Source organism: Myripristis murdjan, chromosome 3, assembly GCF_902150065.1.
Source record: "Myripristis murdjan chromosome 3, fMyrMur1.1, whole genome shotgun sequence".
NCBI lineage: Eukaryota > Metazoa > Chordata > Actinopteri > Holocentriformes > Holocentridae > Myripristis > Myripristis murdjan.
In genome coordinates, this window is record NC_043982.1 from 31039236 (window position 1) to 31066120 (window position 26885).

A 26885-nucleotide genomic window follows, 5' to 3' on the forward strand; every position below is an offset into this window, starting at 1 on the left:
CCGGATCCAGTGACTTGTTTAATGTTTACTAACACAGGACTTGGACATACATGCTTCAAACGTTTCGTCAATCAATAGGCCTCACTCCAATTAGTTATTTGCGACACAGCATATCATTAATAGAGATATTAGTCGTCCCAAGCCATTGAAGTTAACACAATGCTCTGTCGCCGCTGTGTGGACACCACAGGCATCGACAGTGTTTTACGAGGTAATGTTTTTCTCGCAGTACTAGTGTGAGAAGAACAAGCCACTAACTGAGTTGCTGCTTCTAGCCTATTCAAGCGGCGGCTGATGAGTTGGATTTGTTGGTTTTTTTAATCCGCAAATTTTTCTGCAGAAGTCGGACGAAGCAAACACGACGAATGAGCGTCACTGACTGCACTGTTTGTCTTTATGGATTCGCCAGGTCGGAGTTTGTTTGTATGTGACAAATATCCAGGAGCTCTCGCAGTGCAGTGCATGGATTAACAGAGGACTCGAATCGGGAGCGCCGTATCAATTTAAGTGTTAAATTGAGGATTACTGTTGTATATCCCGTGTAAACATTTGCGGTAGATGCGTTCCTTTTTTGCTAACTAGACGGTAACACGCTTTAAATGTAGTTTGTTCCGGACAAGAGCAGCAAACACTTGTTGAAATTCAAATTCTTGAGCAAACCTTTGCCCAAGTGCCCGTGGCTAACGTTATTAGCGACATTTGTGCTAGCTAACGAGGCTAACTACTTTATTTGACGTCAGTTCGCCGATACGACTTACTTTCAGCACATTAGTTGGGTGTTGTTGTAACCTGTCGATGAGTTAAAAACTGCGTTTGTCAAAACTGTCGACATGTCTCTGTCAGTGGTTTAGCTAACTTAGCTAGCCGCAGCTGTTTTTTTTTCGGCTGTTACGCTCTACGTTATGTTAGCTAATAGCTAACGTTATGTCAGCGCAGTATTCAAACAAGTGGTTGGCTGGTGAAATGTCAATATTAAGCTCAGTTGTTCAGTTAAAGTTTAAACAGCACGGCATTTTCATATAAAGTTATCGGAGTTGGTTTCACAGCGGAAGCCGTCTTCAAGCGTGTTGTTTACATCGCTAACTCAGCTAGTGACGGCGTAAGAAGACAACTTTCATTAATGGGAGCTTTAGCTTAGCTTCTTCAGCGACGAGCTTCGCTTGCAACAAATTTCATCCCGATACTGCACGATTGAAGTCAGTCAACTTTACCCAACGCAAACTTATGTTATCCATCCATGTGAGATATTTTTTCAAGCCCTCATGGATTCACTGAAACGTCCTGTGAAAGTGTTAAAAAGCAGACTTTAAACATCGTCTTGCACTTTTTTTAAGTAGCTGAAGTTGTAAAACTGCGGCCCACACAATGTCCGGATCCCCGGGCACAGGTGGCTCAAACCCGAGGAAGTTCAGCGAAAAGATCGCTCTGCACAACCAGAAGCAAGCAGAGGAGACGCGGGCCTTCGAGCAGCTTATGACAGATCTCACTGTCTCAAGGGTAAATGCACTTAAATTTTCATCTATTTCTCATTTGCCAGCGGTCAGTTGCACGAATGCATTCACTGTAATCATGAATAAAGCTCCCTGTTTGACATCGCCGTGGCTAGAGTGAGCGTACTGACGGCTGTCTGGGAGATCTCATCTGCTCAGCAAGACTGTGGTAGACTATTTCTCTACTTACATTCAGCAGCGGTAGAACAACAGCTAATGGGAAGTAATTGGGAGGGGGGACTATTACAAAGCACCGCCACCTTGCCTCAGCTATAAATTAATTAATTATTAATGTGCAATGTTACATCTATGTCCAAATGAAGGTACAGTCATTTACATAAGGCCTGTTTTGAATTGCAACCAGCTTTGGAACAGGAAACGGCGGTGACTGGGTTTACAACTGGACCACGCGCCAAAAATGTCTGCTACAAACCCCCAAAGGAAGCTCTGTTGCATGTTAAAAACGCACTAATAAAATGCACGTGGATTTTCGTCCCCCAGCAGACCAATGTTTAATTACAGGACTAATGCCTGATTTTGAGAACATCGGCCTAAATGTCAGGAAACAACAATCTTCAGCATATTCAAGTGATTAAAAAAAAAAAAAAAAAAAAAAAGCAGGACTGGTGTTAAGCTGTTGTTTAAGAGATACAGTGTTGTGATTAAGATGTGGTGTGTGTGCTCAACCTGATTGGCTCTTCTGGAAAGGAGATGGTGAGATTTACATCTACAGGGAATCTCAGAGCACATCAGGGCTGAACAGTTAATTGAAATATTATTGAGACTGCAGTATGGCCAAGTGTAATACCCAAATTGCAGGAGCTACAGTTTTTTGATAAAGGAAAAATATTAGACTAAACATAAAAAATAAAGTGTTAATGGTGCTATGGAGATGCCCTGGCCCACTAATTGTATTTTCCAGATGTAAGGAAACATGTTTGTGTGGTACATACCCCATCTAAAATCACACAATCATCATTTTATGATGGCTTTTATGATTCTTTGATGTTTTGTTTCTGTGATTGTTTTTGGTTTTTGAAAAATTTCTGTTGTGATGTGACTTTGTCTTTTATGTGCTGCAGAACAGGAGCTGTGAAACAGTTTTTAACTGAGTCAGGCCAGTCTTAATTGTAACATCTCTAATGTTACTTTTAATTCCTTTTCTGTAAAATAAAATTAATTAAATAATTTTAATAGCTTTTTTCAGTGAACATGGCAAATTAGACAGCAAAAAATGGTCATTCATACTACCATTGTGACTCATATCACAATCACAATATCTGTAGCAGTAATTGCGTTATGATTTTTGTTTTGTTTTGTTTACTACATCAAGAACATGTTACATTTGTATGGTATGAGTGCTTGCTTCAAGCAGTAGGCCTAGCTCTTACAGTACATATGGATTTTTATTCCTATTTGCTCTTGGTCCATGGTGTTAATGTTCAAGTTCAAGTTTATTTAAAGCCCAATATCACTGTTTACAGTCTCAAAGGGCTTTACATGTCCACAAGTTTACAACATACAAAACAGGACGACAGGGAAGTATTCCATTAACTTCATTATTCTTGTATTGGAGTTGTAGTCTCTTTGACCTTGCTTTTAATCTCATGAAATTTTCAAGCTTATATTACCCATTGCAGTGAATAAAAATAGTGTCTCCTGGGAGAATATAAAGATTCTTTTCATGTTATTTACATACCATTGGTTCACAATGTGCCCTTCTATGAGAGGGAGAGTTTTAAATGGCCAGTCAGAGAGGATGTGGTTTTGAGGCAACACTGGGTGAAGTTTGCCATAAGGTATGAACTGTCAGTGACCCTGTGAGACAGAAAAGCCCAGTGAGTGAGTGAGGCTGAGGCAGGCCAGGGCACAGGACACACTGCCAGCAAACAGCTGTAATTAGAAGTAGCTGTTTCAGCATTTGCACCAGTGACCAGAAGACTGAATTTAAAATGCCTGGGGCACTGGAGTACTGTACATTATATCTTACTGTAAACTCACTCCAGTCTTCTTTCATCAGCTGTAATGCAACTAGTTTACAGCCTTGTAAACCATAAATTTATGCTAACAAATAAAGTTGCTGTGTTGTGCCAACTGTTATGTAATAGCTAACACTGACACTGAAATTTTGCAGTAAATGTAGATTTAAAAAAAAAAAAAAAAAAAAAAAAAAATTAATTTATTTTATTGTGTCATTACAAAGTGAGAGAAGAGTTTTCACATCAGTCCAAGATTGAAAGTTGGAGGTTATAAATTGAAATCCCTTACACATGAGATGATGCATATAGATTTTTTGTTTTCCCATCCATTAATTTTATGGCCTTTTTTTTGGGCAGCGGGGGCAGTTTTAACTTCACTTTTACCCCTCTAATGGTGAATGTAAATTGGCTTTCAGTTCCCTGTCATTTATGCAGGTTTTAGATTATATGTATTGATTGTCTTTGGTTAGGCTATACTTTATTAGCATTGCATATAATCATGGCTTTTAAGTGTAGAGAGAATGAAAGGTGCCCTGAGCCTGACAGACATGGTTGTTTTTGCTTGTTCTGGGACAGGGAACTAACATTTTCAGTCACATACAGTCTGTCCATGAGGAGTCAACAGTGATGTGTTAAAGCTGCAACCAGCAGCCAGAGCACCCCAGAGTATTTTATGATGATATCAAACAGAGAAAACCAAGCATCTGTGGAACTGAAGCCACCAGAATTTGGTATTTTAACTTCATAAATAACTAAAATAATTTATCACTTATAAAAACAAACAAGAATTTCCTGTTCATCAACTAGGCTAATCAGTTAAGTGCTAGAATTCACCAAATATTCATCCTTCTCACTAGTCTATGAAGTGATTCAAATGTACAAACAATAGTCCAAATTGGACTCAGTTTTGATATAAAACATTTCATGGTTATTGCACATTTACACTCTAATATACTTAGTTGTTATGTTCCCTGTAGGCCTATGCCTACAGGGAGCCTGGTTCTGAACTAAATTCTGTTTTCTACTTAGACAAGCCTAGCTCTAATATCTGCTGGTGTGGACATTCTCTTAGGGAGAAGATCTCTTTCCAGTCTCTGTAAATCTATTGATAAAATCTAATAAGGTCAGTCTTTGAGATTCAAATTTTGCCCTTTCAGCGGTGTAAGGAAGGAACGCCCCTCTAATTTGCCTATTCCTGATCACAATTGATGATTGGCTCTGTTTACCTTACCTTGGCAGAACAAACTGCCTTCTGTTTTCTGTGAGTTGATCTTTGTGTGATCTGTTTGTAGGGTTCTGGTTTGGATGCCATGCTGTCCATTTCCTAGAATGTGTTTCCTAAGTAGTGTCCCTAAAATTGCTGCGCTTTCATAGTGCAACTCGGAAGTGTGAATGCACTTGCACATGAGTTATATGCTTCATTCCATTGTTCTCTTCTTCACATCAAATCCTAAGCTTAGTAGACTGCTATATTAACCCTAACCCTAACACAACTAATTATAATTTTAGGATTTCTATAGCATGTCTACCCCTAGATTATCTGATGTGAAAACTTCAGATAAGACTTCAGTGAAAAATATCAATGAAACTTGTGAAGGCGTTCATAGAGCACAGGTAGGAAGATGAAACCAATGTCACTAGTATGTCACACATTTGTACTAAAACATTTAGTTCACATATAAATGAAGACAGTAGGTGGTTGTAATCTGAGATGGTTTCCATTGTGGGGACAGCTTGCTTTTTTTGCAGGTTAACTTTAACTACTGATTTGAACATTGGAATGCTGTCAATCTTCACTGTGCTATGTTTGGAGGAGGTGATAGTCTGACTATGAAATGAGAAATTTGAGAGTAGTCTGAATTTCTTGAAATTATGCTATCAGACTTAAGTGGGTGTTGTGGGTGCATTGCACCAGTACATGAGTGTGGAAAAGGAAAATGACAACAAACCATAAAGATGACACCTGGATTAAATTGTCTTGTGCTAAATTGCCCTTCAACTTTGTCTATTGTCAAATTATGAGACCACACAACCCAAACTGGCACTTTTTTCATCTTTCACCTGTACGTTTTGCTTGTATGAAGCCTACTTGCACAAGATTACGGTGTCTTGGAGGTGACAGAAAAAAAATCTGTTTGTTTTCTCCCTTTGATTGACAGGTGCAGTTTCAGAAGATTCAGCAGCTTCGTTTGTCACAGTCCCGGGCACAGTACTATGGAGGCTCTCTGCCCAACGTCAATCAGATTGGAAATGCCAGCGCTGACTTTCAGGTTGGGATTTTATCATAGTTGTACTGAGTAATTTTATCATTTACATGACTATATACTGCTGGTTTCCTTCAAGCAGAAAGTGTTTACTGTAAAACTGAACGTAGTGATTTTTCTGGAAACCTTTGTTTACCTTCTAATTACTGTGTTCAGGCTTTCTCAAGACCAGTTGTGTCTGACCACATTGAGATCCTGTTCCAGCGCTCTCTGCTCTTTAACAGCAAGCGCACACAACTCTGTGCTGGACTTAAAGAAGCGCAAACAAGCCTCTCGTGAGACTGTTAAATAATTCACATGTGCTTCTGAAGACTGGCAAAGATGGAATAAAAGATCAGTGATCTCTGGTTGCAGTAGTTCTCAGCGCTCTTTTCAGCAGTCTAGTGCTGTATGTGATCCAACAGTACTTCTCTGTAGCAGTGGGCCTGTATCTGTGTCAGGTCTCTGAGGAGTGTGCTAGGCTGAGATACAGAAGGTCCAGGTGAAAGTGGCCTTGTTTCTTGGAAGAATGGCCCTTTGAGGTAGAGCAGTGATCGTGGCTCTGACTGGCTTCAGAAATCAATCCCTGTGTGCAGGGAGAAAGCCCCTGTCAGTTATGAAGTCCATTCGTCCTTCCTACTGGAAGGGAAGCTCCTCGAACTAAGTGGTTTCTAGTTTCCACTTCATGATAATCATTTGTTAGCTCTCTTTCAAATTAATGAAAGGATAATTCTTGTGTCGGGGGCTCTAGAGGGAGTTTTCCAGAAAAAAGATTTAATGCTGTCAAGTAGCAAAAAAAAAAAAAATAGATATTTGAAATGTTGCTTTGTTATGTTTGTTTTGTTTAAGTAGCAGTCATCACATGGGAATATACAAGTTAAGTAACGTTGGCAGCAGCAAGTTAACTTACGATAGTTTCATTAACCTATAGTACAATGGCAGACCTTTCGCTCAGTCGAGGCTACTCTGCAAATACTGAGCTTGATACGGAAATATAAATAAAATGTAGACGAATTATTTACTATTCAGGTACAGTACGTATAGCTGAAAATTAAAATTATTTTTGAATAAGTGATTGCCAGTCCCTCTTTGTCTTCCACGATTGGGCTCTTTTCATCCGTCACGTGATTTCTCAACCTCTGCTACCTGTTTTGCGAGAAACTTTGGTTAATGATGGCTTCTGACACTGGGGTTCTGTATTTTAGTTATAAACCTACATGTATTATTGGCCTACCCATCAGGCAGATAAGCTTCAGGCTCAATATCTCAAAAACTGCTGTGTCAAATTTTATGAGCCTTATACGAATTACGAATAATGTGTTTTTAAATCCAGCATCTACAAAATTAAACCGATTGGACCACCACAGCAACGCTAATGGGCCAAAAAGTCCCCTAGCTTCCATCAGCAATGTCCCAGCCACAGTTACACCCAGGGCATCTTGGTCCAGTCATGGGGGGTCAATGTTGACGTGTTTCAATTGAAGAATAAAGAGCATTTCACAAGTCATTCGTAAACTTCATGTGTCTCCACTTTCCCACCCCTTGCTGAAGTAGATTGCCAGACATTGCACTGTAACATGTTTGATTTGAACCGCCTCTCCTGGTCTGTCCCTCAGGGTGGCTTCCCATCAGGACTGGACTCAGTTAGAGGGACACGTCACCATGGATTGGTGGAGCGGGTCCACAGGGACCGGAACCGCATTAACTCCCCCCATCGCCGACCCATTGACAAGCATGGACGGCAGATATCCTTACAAGTGTGAATCATGGGTACAGACTCCAAGATAAAAAAAAAAATTGTCTGCACATCTTCTAGAAATCATCCTAAACTTAATTGGAAATATGTATTGAATACATGTGAAACGTGGATATTATGGCTACGAGATGGTTGGTCTTTGTTTCTTTTTAGTACAGCAGTTTGTCGTGGCCAGGCTTCTGTTTCCAGTGTGGTTCTGTCAGTGTGATGACATTTACCAGTGTAGGAAGATGTTTTTGCGCCCCAGGAGCAGAGTTAGTCATTATGCTAATGTGAAATTTGATGCAGAGACAGTACCATTTACGAACGCTTAATGGACGTTGACAGCAGGAAATTTTCAAAATTGTGAGTGCACACTCAAGTTGTGTGTGTGCTTGTGCACATGTTTTGGATGTGAGTGTTGCAGGGGGACACTGGAGGATGTGTGCCGTGTGTTGTTATGTGTTTCTCATTGGCGATGTGAATATGTTTAAATGCTACAAGGTTAAAATTCTCTGAGTGAGTAACAGTGCAGTGAGTTGACTTTTCTCTTGTAAACTAGCCCCCTACATTTCACTGATGTTGCCTCAGAAATTTTGAGTGTTGACAAGCTGTAAATTTCATGTTGGCATATCAAGGTTTCAATATTTATTATTTATAGTCATATAGTCATGTGTTGATCTTTAATTCATAGTACATCAAGGGCTACTGTCTATATTCTGTGACTGTTTGCAATGAATTCTGTGACTGTGTGCATGCTATGTATTTGTCACATACATATACCATTTCACAAGAGTTATAGCACTGAGCAGGTTGCTCAAGATGTAAAGATGCATACCCTAGATGCTGAACTTCAGGGACCTAGTTATTAAGAAGCACTGAATGAGCTCTGGTCTCAGAGTGTCAAAGCAGAAACATTGTTTTAAGCCATGAAACACTGATCATCTTACATGACTTGGAAATATTGTCATGACAAAGCAAATTACGACAAACACAAACATCACTTCAGCCAGGTTCTTGCTGCTGATAAGTTGATCTAAGCACCTTTGGAAACTTGAAACAATACAAAATCCATTTCAAGTGGACAAACAGCCAAGGCCCATTGCAGGTGACAGTCCTCTATCCGCTACACAAGTAAATATAGTTTGAGTTTTGTGTGATGCTTCTCTCCATACGTCAGCCTCCCACATGCACTGTGAAATCACAGCAACTGCCCTACGGTAAAATACAGGGTTCTGTCAATGTGAATAAGAAACACATTCAGACTGAAAATAGTATCCTGTGATGTAAGACTCTAGCTGCTGTGACTGCTGCAAGGAGTTTATTATATCCTGATTTAGAGAGACTGGAAGTTAAAAATAGTCTTCTTGATGATCTGCCACGCAGAGCAAGTTCACTTAACTGTTAATCATCCAGGTTAATAATCATTATTGATGGCCTTGATCACAGTATGTACCAAAATATTGGATCTTTGTTAAAATTGTGCCGCTACTTTTTGAAGCGACATTTTTTTCTGTGGTGGAAGATAGCTGTATTGCTGTTCAGATCATTTAGACATGATTGCAAAACAGAGGCAGTGAGCATGATCTTGTGTAATTATGAAAGATAAGTCACAGGAAAAGAGAACAGGCTAGAGTATTTGTAGCCTTAGGCACGCAAGAAATGGTCAGCGTTAACTATCTCAACAAGGACAGTTACAGTTTTAGGTATCAAATCTGCTTACTCTTCACCTTGGGACGTTTGAGTCTGTAATGTCTCAAAACAAATTATATCATATCACCATACAGTTCCATAGAGATCACTTGGAAAAGATGCATAATGTAATGAAACATTTTTCTAGGTCTGAGGTGGTATCATCCACATTGGTCCCCTGTTGTCATTACACCGTCTCCAGGAGTGCAATGATGTCACTGATGAGCCTTATTTGTTTCTATTCTGCATATACTGTATGTAGAAGATCATGTAAATAACATGAGAGTTGTTATATTGACAGGGTATCCCACTGTAAATGGAAGCTCTAAACATAGTAACCTCTTTCAGAGAGTTCTGCAATGATCAAATCAGTCTCCTTAAGATGTGTTTAGGTAAGATTCTCTATTATCTCATAACGTTACTTTCCTACGGGGAAATATTATTATTATTTTTTTTGTATGTGGATGGTTTGGGTGTGTATGGTTTCACACACACAGAAGTGCTGATATACGTAAGAGGAAAAGATGGTGTGAAGATTTTTGTTGAAAGAGATAGTATTGGTTTGTCATTGGTCCCAGAGTAGTTTGACTGCTCTGATCACTAGGGTAAATTATTGATTTCTCAATGAACACACATGTTGGTTATGGACCGGTTTAGTGTGTCAAACCGTAAATCTTTGCTGAAATTTTCTAACCCTCAGAAAGTCTGTGTGTTTTAGTTTTATGTGTTACAGAATAGGTTGTGTGTGTGTGTGTGTGTGTGTGTGTGTGTGTGTGTGTGTGTGTGTGTGTGTGTGTGTGTGTGTGTGTGTGTGTGTGTGTGTGTGTGTTTTTGTGTGTTTTTGTGTGTTTTTGTGTTTGTGCATGTGTGTTGTTTATGGTAGCAAAGCAGCCAGTACAAAATATGGCAATCACACATAAGGACTGAAGCCAGGAAGAGGACTGTTCCCTTGCCTGATTTGCTTCTCAGTCCAGCTTTGTTGCAGGCACCATATGTTTCTCACAGCAGAAGCTTGTTTTTTCACAAGCAAGCCAAACTATACCTTCCAAAACTAATAGGTGGTCTGTGAAATTGTGAAAGTGAATTGAAGAGGTCTAGTCCTACCAAGACCCATTTTGATGTTAAAAGTATACTGTTTCTGTTCCATACACTGTTTTACACTCAGCACTGTTGGGTTAATATACGGTCAGTTGTAGAAGCATTTCAAGGGCAGTCGTGCAAATTGGTCATTCTTGCTGTGTAAAATTTGCTTTTATGCATTTTATAGCATTTATTGCAGATGTAGGGTAGTTGTAGCAGACAGTCCCCATACACCTGCAAATTCATAAATATACTTAATTTGGCCGCAGCTCATTATTTGGTCACATATCTTTTATATAGAGTTAGTTTGAAGTTTGTTACTCAGCAAATCCAGACATTATATTTCATCCCAATACATTTTCTGAAAAGAAATGCCATCTGGTGACCTCATGATACATCAGTATGTGTAAATAAAATTTTCAAACAATAAAAAAAAAACTTTTCCTGCCCACCTCCACATGCTACAGCTATATAACTTTGCCTCTGAAGCTAGTACTGGTTCAGTCCCTTGTTCAGTACTTAGCAGGGCAGATGGTGAAGCTGGCTGCATGGTTGTTTCAAAGTCACCATTGTGACACACTGAGATACTGCTGAACATGGCCCAGACAATATATTGCCCGCAGCTCGGATCTAGTGACACTGTGACCCTGTTTAACATGGAGTTTCAGGTGATCCGAGCACAAGTAGACAGCTGAGACACATTGCTGTTCACACCTGTCTTTATCATGCGTCTCAAAAGTGTCTTAGCTGACCACTTGTTGTTGGATTTCATTACTGCCTACATCACTTCATTCACTACATCCTTGCTGGGGATGCATTAGTATCAGGATGCATTTGCATACACTACAACTGATATGTGGTCAAATGTGTCCCGGGCCACCTTGGCAAGTGGTTTGGGTGATCGGATCACAATGTGTCTTTGTGGTCCTTTACACTTCTTTGCACTTGTATTTAGCACTGTCCACTTGTAATCTGATCACCTGAAATGCATGTGAAAATCAAGTATAAAAAGGATCAACTTCTTTTCACTCTCACACAGTTGCAGGCTATGACTGCAACGTCGTGCTGCACCTAGTGTTTTTTCTCTTGCAACAGTACAGTATGGAGATCAGACACGGCTCATGAATGTATTTGAGCTCCACTGAATTCCAGTCAAGTATTCAAATACATGAGTAACAATTATGCTTTGTACGCCTTGTATGCTTTGCTCATTTGCAATGAAAAAGAGAGGAGAGTTAAGGCAACATCAGTTGTGAACAAGAGGTGCCTGGAATTATTTGATGTTGCTGGGAATTACTCATTCTGCAAGGAATTTGACCATCCATTTTTATGCAAATGTCAAGGTGCACATAAGAAAATCTCAAGGGAAACACTGGAAATTTGCCCCCAAAAATTTCCTCAAGGTTTATGCATTTAGCTGAGGTGGACAAGTTAGCAAATTGAATAGGAGAAAATGTGATTAATGCTGATGAAAATGCTTAAGTTGCAACAATGATGTAGCGGGGACTTTTGTCATGTGTTTCACCTCTTGGCAGCCAACAAACATGACAGCAGAGGAGACTACTACGCCTCTTTGTGAAATGCTTTGAGCGCCAGTATAGTACCATCGAATGCCCCCACCAGAGAATTCCCCTTTTCTCATGATTAATCCAGAAAAGTTCCGCATTGAATAGAATAGAATAGAATAGAATAGAATAGAATAGAATAGAATAGAATAGAATAGAGTAAGACTTTATTAATCCCCCAGAGGGGAAATTCAAATTGTCACAGCGGCAAAAGTAAGAGATACATACAAGACACACCATATACAGGCCGGACACACAATCACAGTAGCACTGTGCATGATAAATAAATAAATGACAACAGTATGGTCACATACCATAAATAAATAGGTAAAAGCACTACAGTGCTGGGAGCCTGTGTCCCTGTAAGTACATATGTACATGTACATGTATGTGTGTGTGCGTGCGTGTTCGTGTGTGTGAAGCGAGGGGGTGTTCAGGCACTGTTGTTGAACTATCAGAGAGCCACAATACTGGTTCTGGTAATACTTACTGACCTTAAATTTGCAGTACCAGCATCATTTCCTGTACTGGAGTGACTGTTTGCACAGTGCAGCGGCAAGGGAGGCATTTTGTGGCAGGAGGAAATCTACAGCACCACACCGACACTCCCAAGTATATGCTGGATGGCATCTGATCGCAACAGCAGCATTTCAGCCCTCATAAAATGGGCTATTGCAAACCCTCTCTGATTTCTCTTGGCTACATTTAATATAGTCACATCTGACTGAGGACTGTAATAATCATTCTTCCCATAGCATGAAGGTCATTCATTTTCCTCTATCATTTGTTTGGCTATCGGCATTTGATTACATATCATTAAAGTGCCCTTTTCAGGATACGTCACATGACATAGTTGATGGAAACCTGAATTAAATAGCATCTTCTTTTGTCAGATTTTAGAAATACACTAAAAATATGCAAAACATTTTGGATGGAAACAGAGCTTGTAATGTAATCAATTTCTGGATCAATTGCCGGGCGGGGATGGGGCCTGTAAACTGAGTCTTTGTGGCGTCGAAAAATACCTTTATCGTGACTTTGCTAGAAGTCTGTGGACACCCTCACTAAAATGGTGCCTTAAACCTGGGTGTGTTCATGGATGGTCTCCCAACTTTAAAAAAAAAAAAAAAATAGAATTGCAGTGAGTCAAGATTCTGCCTTATGACGTTACAGTTGTGAGGGGAAAAAAGTCAGATTTCTGAGATATAAATTCTCAATTGCCAGGAAAAAATAACCCAGAATTCTGAGTGAAGTCACAGTCATGAAGGGAAAAACAACTGACAGTTGAGTTAATAAGTTTTTTTTTTTTTTTTTCATGTAGTGGGAATTGGCTTTTATATTCATTCAGGCCTTGTGGTTTGTACTCCCTCGCTTAATTTGACACCTGTCTAATAACATTGTTACTGAAAAATGTATAATTTCTTTATAATGCACAAAACCATTACTTTTCCCCAAACAATTGCATGTCAACCACTCTCTTGCGAGAACGAGCCTACTTTGTTTTGTTTCTTGCTGTAGCTTCAGTGCTGCTTGTGTTTCTCCTAGGGATGGGACATTACATTAAAATTCAATAAGAATATGACATCATGGGGCCAAAACTGAACCACAGTATCAGTTTTTTCAGCTGTTGGAGTCCAAAATTAGATGGTTAGTTGATCAAGCTGTCTGTCAGAATTGTAACATTTGCCCTTTTTTTAAATTGTTTACTTTCTAGAAGTAAAAAACCACCAGTGCTATAAAAAAATGTGACTCAGAATTAAGCAAATATAACCATATAAAATATAAATATAAAATATAACATAAAACCATATAAGCATAGTTATACTTTGTTGTTACTGAACCTCTATCACATTTGTGCCATTGTAGTAATCAAGAGCCCCCCTATTGTGCATAGAATTGGTCCATGAGATTATCCCATCATCCAGTGCCTAACTGTTACTCAGACTAGCTTTGATTAGTTTGTCTGTTGATAAGATTAATAGCTTCCATGACAGTTTGAGTTTGAACCCACCATCAGAGTTGTATGTGTCATTGAGTTATCTTGTATGAACCAGTAAAATAACCAGTTGGACAGGATCGTTTCCCTCTGCTCTCTTGCATCTGGAGTAACCAATCAGTCTCTACTCTGCTTTCTTTGTGTTTATGTATATTCAAAAAGGTGCCTATCCTTCGTTTTATGTAAGAAGTCATCAGTGAAAGCAGGGCTGCAGTTTGTGTAGATCTGTCAGAGTAGGTAGAAATATGTTAATTCACTCCGGGCCAACACAGATGTTGAATAAAAGAGAGATTGCCCCTGGCTGCCACACCATCTCTGCAGTAATCAAACTTGTTTTTGTTGACTGGTTAACATTTCACTATCCTCCCCAAACAACTCACCAAAGAGGACACTGCCAGCAGCATCAGCAGAGGATCTTGACTTGAAAACACAAGATAAACTGTTGGCAAGACAGAGCATTCCCTTTTGAAGTCCTGCCCATCTAGAAACAATACCAGGAACTCTATATAGGCGTTCAGTCCAAAACCATAATGCTGTCATTGTTTTATTAAAACTTTGAAAAAGGCAGCTCTATTGTTCACACTTGGCCATACACTGCACCAAGGTTTGAGATGAGAACATGGGTTTACACTAGAAATGTTTTATGGTTTGTTTGAATATACTATGTTCTGTGTCTTTTTATGTCATGTGTTTCTGCTGAAAGCGGCTCTTACACCACATCCTTGTTTCATTTCTAAATGAAAGGGCAGGGATAGCTCTGTGAAGAGGTGGATTTTTTTTTTTTCATTTAGTAACTCATACAGTGTTTTGAGTTATTTAATTTGAGTTGATGTCTCAATATTTGTGCCGTTGACTTCCTTAACCTAAGCCCACATAGAGAGCTCTCCGTATGGAGCAGTGTACCTGTCTCCCCCACCGGACAACAACTGGAGAAGGTAAGTGAGGCCTCTGGTTAGCCACCAACAGAATGGTTATTGTCTGCACTTCTTCCTCTAGCTAGATTGTTTTACAACAGGAACCGTTTCCTCTTGCTAACCTATTTCCTGCGTCAGGTCTGTCTGTGCCCACAAATACTGCCTTTCTATAGCCAGGCACCAGTCACCTTGATCACACTTAAATCACAATTCTTCCCCATATTGGGTGTCCAGAGCAGAACAGGGGCTATGTGATGGGTGGTGCCGTTTGCTTTGGTGTAGCGTCTGCTCTGAGATGCTTAAAGTGTCAGGCTGCTGTGTTAGCCCCAGGAAGGCTGTGTGTACCAAAAGGTGTTTGACAGATAGCCTTTTTGTTTAAAGGTCATGCCCAACAGCAGTCATCCAACCATTAGTTTTTCCATGCTGTCACAGCACAGCACCCACTACCCTGTGGTATCTCCAGCTCAGCCAAGCTTCAGTCTCAATACTTGCTCAAAAACAGTACTTGACTAGCTTGCACTGATATGGGTTATAAGATTGCTCTGTCCAATTCAGCTGTCTTGTTGTGCCTACCTATAGCAGTCAGTGTAATTAGTGGACTGCTTTCCCTTAGTGTTTACAAGAGACTGAGTTATGGCTCTGCAATAAAAAGCTGAGCCAAGCTCCTCCCTTACTCCCTTTCACTCTGGCCTGATCTCCTCAGTTGTATTTTGAATGCTAGCTTGGCATGCTGCCAGTCATTTGCCTCATCTTCACCACACACACAGCCAGTCGCCAGCCTTCGTACTGAGTGTACTGTAACAAGTTGTAAAGGTGAATAAGGCATACACCCTTCTGTCATTGTTGATTGCATAAAACAGGTTGGCTGACAAATATCTTTACAGACCGACCAGACGTCAGTGTTCTTACAGCGGGTGTGTTTCCCTGAAAGCAGTGTGGCATAAATCATTGTACACTAACTGTCATGTTATGTTTTTTGTGTGTGGATGGACTCAGCTTTGTTAAGGAGTGAAAGATGAAAGATGAAGCATCATATAATTTAATATTGAGGAGATTCAGTTCAAAGATCTTTGTATTTGTTGTTGATGGTTTTTACTTAGCTTTTAACTTGTCCTTGGTGAAATTACCTCTTTTTGAAAATATCTATTTTGAAGATTATTTTTTTCGGCATTTCTGCTTTATTTGACAGTCACAGTAGAGATAGACAGGAAAGGCAGGGGAGAGAGAGAGGGGATGACATGCAGCAAAAGACCTGAGGTCGGATTCGAACCCCGGTCGCTGCGATTGGGACTAAGCCCTGGTACATGGTACACGCTCTTTACCAGTGAGCCACCGGTGTGCCCGAAAATATCTATTTTGAGGTCAATTCATAGTGTTTCTGTCTGATGGTAGATGTTGGCTAAGTTACCAAGTACACACATCATTCATACATAAAATAATCAAGTGTGCCTGTGTCAGCAGGATGTGGATTTGAAATGCTGTATGCTCAAAGTGACACAGTGGTAGTTTTGACAAAACTATTTGCCATTGAGTGCCGTATATGTGTATATCTGTTCCACATAGTTGTTGTTAATGACATTTTACCACTATTTCACAAAATTTCCTAATTGTTTGAAGATCAGATTTAGTCTGTGATGCTTGTTTCAATTTTGATTTTTTTCTTAAACTGTCAAGAAATCCTTGTTCTCCCTTCTTTCTGATATTAAATGTCTCTCACAACTCTCCATTAAAATGGCCCTGTACATTGGCCTGCACGACTGAACTCTTACTTCATTCTACTCTTGTTCATCTCTCTCGTTTGTTGTTGTTTCTCCACTTCCACCATTCCCCCACGTCAGCCCTCTCTGTGTGATTGGCATCAGCTCAGTCAAGTCTCTGCAGGCCAGGCCCAGCCTCCTGCTCCAACCTGCAGCAGATTGTTGTCACAGTGTGTAACAGGGATACACTTCCCCCTCAGTGGTAAATTTTGGCCCTCTTCAGCGTTACAGGCAGAGATATACAAGTTTCCCCTTTGTGCTGGCTTAAAATTGCTCTGTCCGAGGAGACGAGTCAGAAGGCTTGGAGAAAATCCAGCCCATCTGCTTACCATCCAACCCATCTGCTTGCCATCAGACCTATAACAGAATTTTATATGCATTTTAGTTTAATTGTCTATTGGATTGCTGTTTTCATATTGATTTGACTTTTTATTCATCTTGCTCTGGGACAACTTGTGTGGTTGTGAACAGCATACATTTAAAACTAGGTTCTGGTCTCATCCAGGACTTATTGAAAATAATCTGCCCTGCATCTGTTACCTTTCCTTGAGCATCAGCCCTAAAGATAGGAGTGCTTTTAGTTGCTCTTGGCTTAGTCTTATTGCCTGATTGTATTACTGACTTATATTTTTATTACTTATTACTGACTACTGACTTTTTATTAAGGAAATTTTGCCTCTTGTGATCTGCTGGGATGGCATGAGTGATGTAGTTTTCACAATTCATGCTGGTTGATTTGCCCATTTTACAGTTCAGTTAAAAAGAGCATACAAGTTTAGAGGTTGAAGATGAATATGGCATGAAGATTAAGTTGCTGGACTAGAACCTGTCTTAACTGTGATGTAATTGGTGCTAAAAAAGCAGTCATTTTCATTTTCTCCTTATGTCCTTTCTTTGTAAATATCTGACCAGAAAGCTGCCACAGATAATATCAGAATTCAGTGTTTGTTGCATTTCTAACTCTGGTTAGGCTCATGGACTAAAGATGGTCATAGCCCAGAGGTAGCTGTATTTCTAACAACTGGTCCCATTGTAGAACAAAGTTTGTATCTTTTGACGTGAAAGCTCACATGAAAGTAAAGTGAAAACAGTCCTCACTAAAAAGGAAAAAGTGACAGGGTTCAAACAGAAGCCACCAGTTGAAATTTCAGCTTGCATTTGCACCATATGTAAATTGTCTTCTGACAGGATAGAGGACTTCAGCACAGTGGTTTGTCTTGGCATGAAACTGATTATTTTGGCTCACAGAAATGCATTAAGTCTAAGTATGAAATGTAAATAGACCTCAGGACATATTGTCAAGCAAAAGCTACATTTGCCTTTTATTTTTAAGGGAGATTGAAAAGCAGTCACATTACTTATCGCCTTGTGATTGTCAGCACAAAGACAGCAATGTACAGGCTAAAGTGAGAGCAGAATGAAGGGACAAGTGCAAGCATGTTCTTAAGCCCAATTAGTTCAGTTCATGTAAAATTACACTAGATGGACAAAAGTATTGGGACACACCTCTTAATCTCTGAATTCAGGTGTTTCATTCATACCCATTGCCACAGGTGTATAAAATCAAGCACCTAGTCAAACAGTCTGTTCTTACAAACATTTGTGAAAGAATGGGTTGTTGTAAAGAGATCACTGAATTCAGTTGTGGTACTGTAATAGTAATTAATAGGATACCATCATTGCAACAAGTCAGTTTGTGAAATTTCTTCCCTCCTCAATATTCCTGGATCAACTGTGCCTGGTATTATTGCAAAGTGGAAGCATTTAGGAACCACAGCAACTCAGCCACTAAGTGGCAGACCACGTAAAGTTACAGAGTGGCGTTGCTGAGCCTGACGTGCATAGTGCGTAAAAGTCACCAACGCTCTGCTGACTCAATAACTGCAGAGCTCCAAACCGTCTCTGGCATTAACATCAGCACAAAAACTGTGCACCGGGAGCTTCATGGCATGGGTTTCGATAGTTTGATAGTTTAGCAGCTGCATGCAAGCCTTACTTTGCCATGCACAATGCCAAGTGACAGATGGAATGGCATAAAGAATGCCACCACGGGACTCTGGAGTGGTGGAAACGTGTTTTTTGTGGCAGTCTGATGGACAAGTCTGGGTTTTGTGAATGCCTGACTGCACTGTGCCAACTGTAAACTTTGGTGGAGGAGGGATAGTGCTATGGGCTTGTTTTTCTGGCGTTGGCCTCAGCCCCTTAGTTCCAGTGAAGGGAAATCTTAACGCTTCAGCTTACTAAGATATTTTGGGCAATTCAGTGCCTCCAACTTTGTGTGGAACAGTTTACAGAAGGCCTTTTTTCTGTTCCAGCATGACTGTGTCCCAGTGCACAAAGCAAGGTCCATAAAGGCATAGTTGGGTGAGTTTGGTGTGGAAGAACTTGACTGGCCTGTACAGAGCCCGGACCTCAACCCCATCCAACACTTTTGGGATGAGCTAGAACGGAGCTTGTGAGTCAGGCCCTCTCGTCTTAACATCAGTGTCTGACCTCACAAATGCTCTTCTTGATAAATGGGCAAAAATCCCACAGACACACTCCAAAATTTTGTAGAAAGCCTTCTCAGAGGAGTGGAAGCTGTTATAGCTGCAAAGGGGGCCCAACTCCATATTAATGCCTATGAATTTAGAATGGGATGTCATTAAAGCTCCTGCAAGTGTAATTTATAGGCGGCCCAATACTTTTGTCCATATAGTGTACCTATTCTGACAGAAAACACTGCAGTATTTGTTGCCAAAGTGAGACAAGCAGATAAATGATGCAGTGTTGTGTTGTGTTTGCACTCTCAAACATGTTCATATTAAGGCAGTGGTTTTCAAAGTGGGGCCTGGAGATCCCCAGGAATCTTGAGGGGCTTCCAGTGGGTCCTCAGAAAACTGAGAAATAGTTTTCACTGTAATTTATTTCACTAGAAACTGTTGAAGTGAAAAATGTATGAGTGATTATTTAAACATGTTTTAATCTCAACACTCTGAATCTGTTTGGTTGTGTTCCATTATGACATCTAAACAGTTTAATATTTCACACAAAGCAAAATATCTCTAGATCCCCAGGGTAAAATTATTTTAAATGAGGGATTGCAGCGTAACAGAAATAAACTTGGTGGTCTAAAACATGAAAGTGCAATATGAAAGTGCAATGTGTCAAGGTATACAACAACAACATTTACTTAAACTGAGCAAACTATGTACTAACTGAACTTATAGCCTAAATAGAGCCTTAACACTTTGTCAGAGGGTGAAGAGGATGAATGTCAGGGCTGTAATCCTGCCAAAGTTGGAATCCTCTTCTTCCAGTAGCTTGCAGGCACATCCGATTGAATACATTTCTCTTTGTTTTTTTACACTAGTATTCAGTAGACTGCCATAATCATAAAACAAGCATCACTTCTTGTCCAATGAACAGTGGTTCAAGTTAATGTCCATCTCTGGCATTGGTCTTGCTTCAGTGAGGCGCAGATTCTCTGCAAGTTCCTCTCAGGGGAGAGTGGGGCGGTAAGTGTTTACAACGCCGACCACATCTGCACTGCATTACCACTAGTCAGCCCTGGACAAGAGCCACTGATGTCTTTAACCCTTTCAGTGCTTTAACTCCCACTGCAATATGCTCAGCTGTCTACACCCAGTTTATTTTCTCAAGCACTGAAGACTGTCATACAGCCAACTTATGCCAACAGCCAACTTCTGTGAAGAGAATGGCACAGCTTTTCAGATGATGATATAAGCATGTGTATTTAGAGAAACACCATTTTTGTGTTTTTGTTGCACTTCACATTATACTTTTGATGCTGCATCTTTTTGATGTAAAGAAACAAATCTGATGATACACGTTTTCCAGCATCTGGGGGTCAGTGGTTTGGGATTGTCAGGCATGACAGAAATGCAAGGGAACGCGGCCTTTCACACAGCCTTTAACCACTACATGGCCAGCAGTAGGGCCAACAGATTTTATTATCTCTCTGAATAAATGACGCTGTTTTTAAGTGGTGACATTTCTGACCTTGTCCATTTATGTCGAATCAGAATTTTGAGATTCAGCCTCTCCCCTCTGCATTAAATGTCTAATGCTTGCTTACTCACAAGTGTGATGGATCAAAGAACTCAACCGAATGGTGGCGTCCGGGTAGAGAGGCTAGAGAGACTTATCTGGGCTGGGTTCCTGGGTCTGCAGGCTTTAGACCTGGTAGGGCCCACGATGTGTCCCTTTGGAGACCAGCTGCTTCAGGTCATCCGCCTGGGTCACAGCCCTCATCCCAGTCCCACGCCCTCCATCTCTTCCACTCACCCATTTTTGGCCTGCTCTTCCCACACTAGCCTCTCTAGGGATGCAGTCTTAGACCAAGTTCCCCAGAGGTAGGACCATAGAGAGATTTTGCAGAGAAAAGATCTTAAAATTTCCTCTGCTGTCTCACTGGGAGATTTGACTCTAGAGGGCTTTTATCCTCCGTGAAGGTGGTCTCATTGCCACCCTCTAATACAAAGTGCTCTGTCAGCTAGTGTATACCAACTATTTTCTAACCCTAAATTCACACCACAGTCTGGGTACTCTTACAGATTAGGCAGTGAAAATATACTGTTACCAAAAAAGGGGCAAAGCCACATGTACATATTCATTTTTGGCATAATATTAGTCTTTGTTAGCCCAGTTGACTATCAGTATGATTTTGTAGTCTGTCTTCCATGCTGCATTGTGTTGCCTCTGATTTTCTGTAAGCTAATTTCAGACAGCATGTTTTTTTTTTTTTTTTTTTTTTTTTTTTTTTCAACTGATTTAATGTATAAAAGTATTGTAGATGTGGGAGAGTATCAGAAGAATGAATGTGGTTTTTAATATAGATTGGCTATAGGGGTTAAAAAATGCATGGCTTTAATGTGGCACTCGTGAATATCCACTTCACATGAAATTGTGCAGCAATCATAGAATATGCAACTTTAGCGATCACTCTAGAGAAATTGCGTGGCTGCCATGGTAATCACTAGTATTCAGATACACTGAAGAAAAATTGGGAAATAATCTTATAGTCTTATAAATTCATTACCATTTCATCTCGAATACGTCACAGAATACAGATCCAGATTGTGTCTTTGGCAAGTATTTTTTCATAAAATTCATAAAAATTTAAAGATTGCTGGAGCATAGTATTCTTATATGTACTGTATGTTACTCTTTATATAGATTTTTTTTTTTTAGTTAAGGGACAGAAACTCAATTTTATTTGAAGTTACAGGTAGATGAGAGAGGGCGTTAAAAGATTTGGGAAGCTTTTATTGGTTGAAAATTTTATTTATACCCTTTAACACAATATATTGTCGCTATTTAAGATACTCTGTTTTACAGTTAGTAGGAGTCATGTGTTGTTATTTCACAGGGACTTTAAGTTCTCCTGCATGATTTGCAAAATTCTTTGTTGAAATATAAAATGGGTGTAAAGTTGGTAAACCGTAGTTAATGGGTGAAACACTGGTATGGCTCTTTTAAACTAGTAAATTTCCTTATCTAGAGATGTATGCTGTGCTCAATAGTGAGTGTCCTGAATAAGTAATGCGCTGTGTTGAACTCATCATCACAGGAGTCTCTTCACCAGAAAATCCAGCAGGAAGACTCAGTGAGGAAACATGGAGGAGCTGAATGGGAAAATAAAACCTTGACATCTTATTGTGTTTGAGGGATATTAGTGTTCACCCTTGCACCATGCAGTTCATCTGCATTCCACAGCCTAACCCATATATCTCAAATTAATCTAGGCTAGTACAGCTCTCAGGGATAGGCCAGGTGACGTGACACTTATGAAGGTGTTGTCACTTTCGTAGTTTGTTTTCCCCACCTCATTTCTTTACTTTGCTCATCAAGTGTCAGTGCATCAAACAGCACTGCCAGGTCAAAGATGGCCCCCTGTAGTACGCCTGGAGCCCTGCAGGCTTTGCTGGCACATAATTTCTTAATTAAACCACGGACTGGTAATGGCTAACTGAGAATACAAGGTGATCTGCCAAACTAAAACTGAGTTGCACACAAATATGTCTTTAATTGAGAACCAAACTGTGACATGTAAGCTAATGATATAGGTAATTTCTTTTATCACATACATATTTTCTGAAGCTCAAGTTTTGTGCCACCTTTGAATATTCATTGCTCCATCAGGTTGCATTTTGCTGTTGACAGCTGGAAAAGTTGCATCTCTAAAATGTCAGCTTTTCTGGAACAAACAAAGGCAGCCTTGTTTTTAGCTTGATAGCCCTGCATTTTTCAGTGTATCCAATGGCTTTGAAATGTTTTCTTAAGCCTAAAGGTTGTAAAAAATCAGTACAACTGGTATGCACTTTTACCCCACAACAAAGATTTGCATTCTACAGCAGTTTTCATATTAAATATGCCCTATCACAGTGACAACCAATGTGACCACCAGCAGCACTAATTGTGCCACTCTTGTCGGTCATGTGAGCATGGCTGGAAATAGATGGTGTAGCCCTCAATGGGAAGTCCGTCCAAGTGTGTCAGAGGACCAGTGGCATTCTTGGAGAACTTTTTTTTTTTTTTTTTTTTTTTGCTTCCTAAAAACAGTGGTCGCTTCGGTGTGCTTTTAGCCTCAACTTAGCAAGAGTCAAGACCCCTTTTTGCTGAACGTGCCAGATAAATCCACTTCATCACTGTTCTACTGCATTGTTTCAGGCCTTGACAATGACTCCACACATCAGCCGTTCCCTGGAGTGCTGGCTATGCTGCACCAGTATTCAAACGTGGCTTTATATTCTCAGAGCACCCCCTTTTTTGGCCATCCTTGTTGCTCACACTCTGTTTTTCATTGTCCTCATTTCATCTTTCTCCCTCATCTTCACCTTGTCTTTAATCTTTGCTTTACCATAATTATGGGTTTTGTTGTTTTGTTTTCCTCAAATATGTGAGCGTGCTGTGTGATCTTTAAGACTATTTTCCTGGTTCATTCTTCTTTCCAAACATACACCAGCACAGACGCACCTTATTTCTCACCATGATGTTTTCTCTTCCTCTTAAACTTTAGGGCACAGTATCTTGTCCTCAGCAGCTAGGTGTGTCTCAGTGGCTCTCGCCCACTAAATGTATCTGTCATGCTTTTCCTCTGTCTCTGTGTTTGAAGGGAACAGCAGCCATGGCCTGAGGAAAAACGCCCTGGGTTTAGATTAATATCACAACTCAACAGGTGACCCATGAGCCCTCTTTCTCTGTCAATCTCTTGCCCTCAATCTGTCTGTCCCGCTTCATCCCTGCTGGCTGTATGTCTCTCCCCACTCTTACTCACACACAGAGCAGCCGTTCTGTTCTTTGTCTTTTTGCAGTCTCTTGCCATATATAATTTCCTGGTTTTTATCCTTTGTAAAGATCTCTAAATCTCTGTCTTACTTGTAACATCTTAATAATGCTTTCATTTCTTCTTCTGAGGCTTGAGATACAGGGTCACAAACTTTGAGCTCAAGACTGTTACGGTTGGTATTTTCACTGTCTTGTCTGTCTGTCCATCTCTGTATTTCTTAAATATTAATCAATAGTTCCTCTTACTAACCCAGCTTTAGGGCACAAGACTTCTCGTCAGCACAGCATCTCCTCTGCAGCTAACATCAAGGCGCCTGATTCACGCCTTATTCATCTTCTACTTTTCAATCTTGTTATTTATGTCTCTGTTTATGTCCAAGTAATGAGGTGTAAACTGTTACTAGTGATTGATTTGAGCCCAGAGTTCATTGACAGTTGACAGAAAATTGGTGGTGTCAAGGGCCAATGTATACATGAATTTTGGATCACAACCCTAAACTACAATTTTTGTCAAACTTTACAGAAATATTTGCTGTCGCATTTAAAAATTCTGTTTGAAAACAACTGTATCGTTGAAAATGATGCATCGAACATCATTTGAAAATTACAGATCAACAATTACAGATGAGCAGTGAATGCAATATCAACTTTAAATATTATGATTGTGAATAATGTGTTTTTAAAATGTTATCGTAAAACTCCTATAGCGTGATGAAATATGGAACAGGATGAAACTGGATGCCATGTCAGCTCTCTTGGTAACTACGGAGCTGGTTAACAATTATTCTGTTTCAGTATATTGTCATATACGTTTTGCTTACATCACATAAAATGTAGGTTGACATTAAATTGAGTATGTGACATTATAACATCAGTTGCTACACATTCTCCTCAGACCATCAAACCTTTTTTTTTTAAATGTATCTACTATACCCAGAATGTTCAACGAGATCAGCTTGGAGAAATGAAATAACACAACTGAAATATTATACAGGCAACCATGTCTGCCTTTATCAGGGGAATAAATGCCAAATCTGACCTTTCTAAAATCAAATATGGGCTGACACTCTTCTGTTTTCCATCATGTGGCATGGGTCAGACCGTAACGTACCAAACCATGTAACACCATTTACTACAAGGGAAGTAGGAGTGACTCATCAAGGGAGCCATTGAGGCTTAATGGAGTGCACTAGAGAAAGCCCTCAGGTGGAGTGAAATAGGACTGTGGCTCTGCGTGGGCTAATCCATGCGTGTGTGTTTTAGAGACAGGTGCAAGTGAAAGGTGAAACTGTGAGTGTACAGGCTCACATTTCATATCTGTCTGCGTTAACATGTAGATGAGGAGGAGTTTGTTTATTCCATATAAAATGATGTTACCTAGCTGTAAATTGAAATTTGGCCTTGATTGAAATTACATTTTTGACCGCTGTGCCCATTAGCACTTCCACTCAGTTGATTATGTGCATGTAGCCAAATTCTGCACAGAGCACCTGCCTGTCAAATTTAGATTAAAAAAAAAAACATCATTTAGTAGGGTTGGGCAAATAATTATCAAAATATCTCTATAAATCTCTATAATATATTCCTCTCTATAACTATAAAATAAAAAGCTCAATGAAATATTTGTGAATTTAAAACAGTTATAGTCCATGGTTAACACAAATTGCCACTCATATGAGAAGAATACAGAAAGGTCTGGTTGTATGCCCATTTACGGGTGAGGAGACACACACAGCACACAGGAGCTCCATGCTGTTCATTGTGGTAGGCTAAAGGAGATCAGCATAATGATAATGATTAGCATTGTGGTTAATTCAGATTTCACTCAGAAGCAAAAATGATCCTTTAAATGTGACCTAATAATTTGATAACTATTTAGATAATTATCGATATCGACTGATATGATAAATTGTGTCTTGGAAGCATTTCTATATCACCCAGCTCTGTTTATATAGAATGACAAACTAGTTCTTTCTGTATGTACTATAAGAGTTAAATGACAGTTGAATAAATTGCTATTTAATTAATATTTGATACGAAACATAGTAAACACATACTTCACAGAAAAGAAAACAGACAAAAACCAAAAACATGCATGATCCTATGGCTGGCATGGCATTTTGATAATAATTTAACAAAATTTTGTCCTTGTAGGTTTGCAGCTGTTCCCTTTCTAATGATTAAGTTTTAGGTGTAGCAAAGAGTAGGATGGCCAGTTAAATTTGGTGATTATTGTTTAATCTATCAGCCAAAATGTAATTCTTTCATAGACTTGTAAACATTAGTCAAGTCTTAGAAAAATGTGTCCATAAAGGTCAGTTCCAGCCTGCAGATGAATGCAGCCTGTGTGGAGGCAGAGCACAGAATGACTCACTGACCTTCAGCCCTGAGGAATCCTCTGCTTCTGTCCAAGGTGCTCAAACAATTTGCATAATCTTTTTTTGCTCATCCTCTCCTCATCCTCCACAGAACCAACTCAGACTCTGCTCTTCACACAAGCGCCATGAACCCAAATCCTCAGGATCCCTTTGGCATGAACCAGCAGATGGGTCGAGGCCCTCCACAGCGTAATGGTGAGAGTAAAACACACACGTACATGGCCCAAGATGGTAAACCCTCAAAGAGGCCCATGCCTGTGTCACGAAGCCAGTTCAATACAGTATCTTTGCAAAGGCAAGCTTTTTGTTTGTTTAGATCTGATAGCACGAGCACAACCTGCTGTGGAGGAGATTAGGCATGTAGACTAAGTTGATGATGATGATGATGATGATGATGATGATGATGAAACCCAGTTAAAGGTCAGCTACTTTCAATAGGGAAACCCTCAGTTCAAACCCTAAGTTACCTCCATCACCTACTTGGTATGCAGTTTGCTTCGTCTTTTCACACTCCAAGACCATTTATAATTACCCGTGTAAAGGTACCATTTAAAACTTATTGCATTGGCTTTTTAATCAATAAAATGCCAAAATGGTGTTGTTTTCTCTATTAATTTCATTTGTATATTTGAGGCTACATGTTAGGCTACAAACTCACCTCAGCCAGAACCGTATGAACACAATCAGTTGTCTCATGTTTGTTGCTCATTTGATCTGACATAATTGATGAAAACAAGAAATGAGTGATGATAAGTGAGTGAGAGTG

General features: G+C 39.8%; 1 protein-coding gene across 2 annotated transcripts in view; it reads left to right on the plus strand.

Annotated features, from left to right (window-relative positions):
* The first annotated feature begins 222 nt into the window (after positions 1 to 222).
* Positions 223 to 26885, plus strand: part of crtc3 (CREB regulated transcription coactivator 3) — a 43737-nt gene continuing 17074 nt past the window's right edge. The window contains exons 1-6 of one of the 2 annotated variants that reach the window (XM_030077197.1): positions 223 to 1497; positions 5629 to 5739; positions 7329 to 7457; positions 14654 to 14715; positions 23569 to 23631; positions 26211 to 26314. In XM_030077197.1, coding sequence (XP_029933057.1) covers positions 1366 to 1497; positions 5629 to 5739; positions 7329 to 7457; positions 14654 to 14715; positions 23569 to 23631; positions 26211 to 26314 — 601 coding nt within the window. In that variant the 5' untranslated portion in view covers positions 223 to 1365. The remainder of the gene's footprint in view (positions 1498 to 5628; positions 5740 to 7328; positions 7458 to 14653; positions 14716 to 23568; positions 23632 to 26210; positions 26315 to 26885) is intronic. The other variant, XM_030077207.1, reaches the window with a different exon arrangement.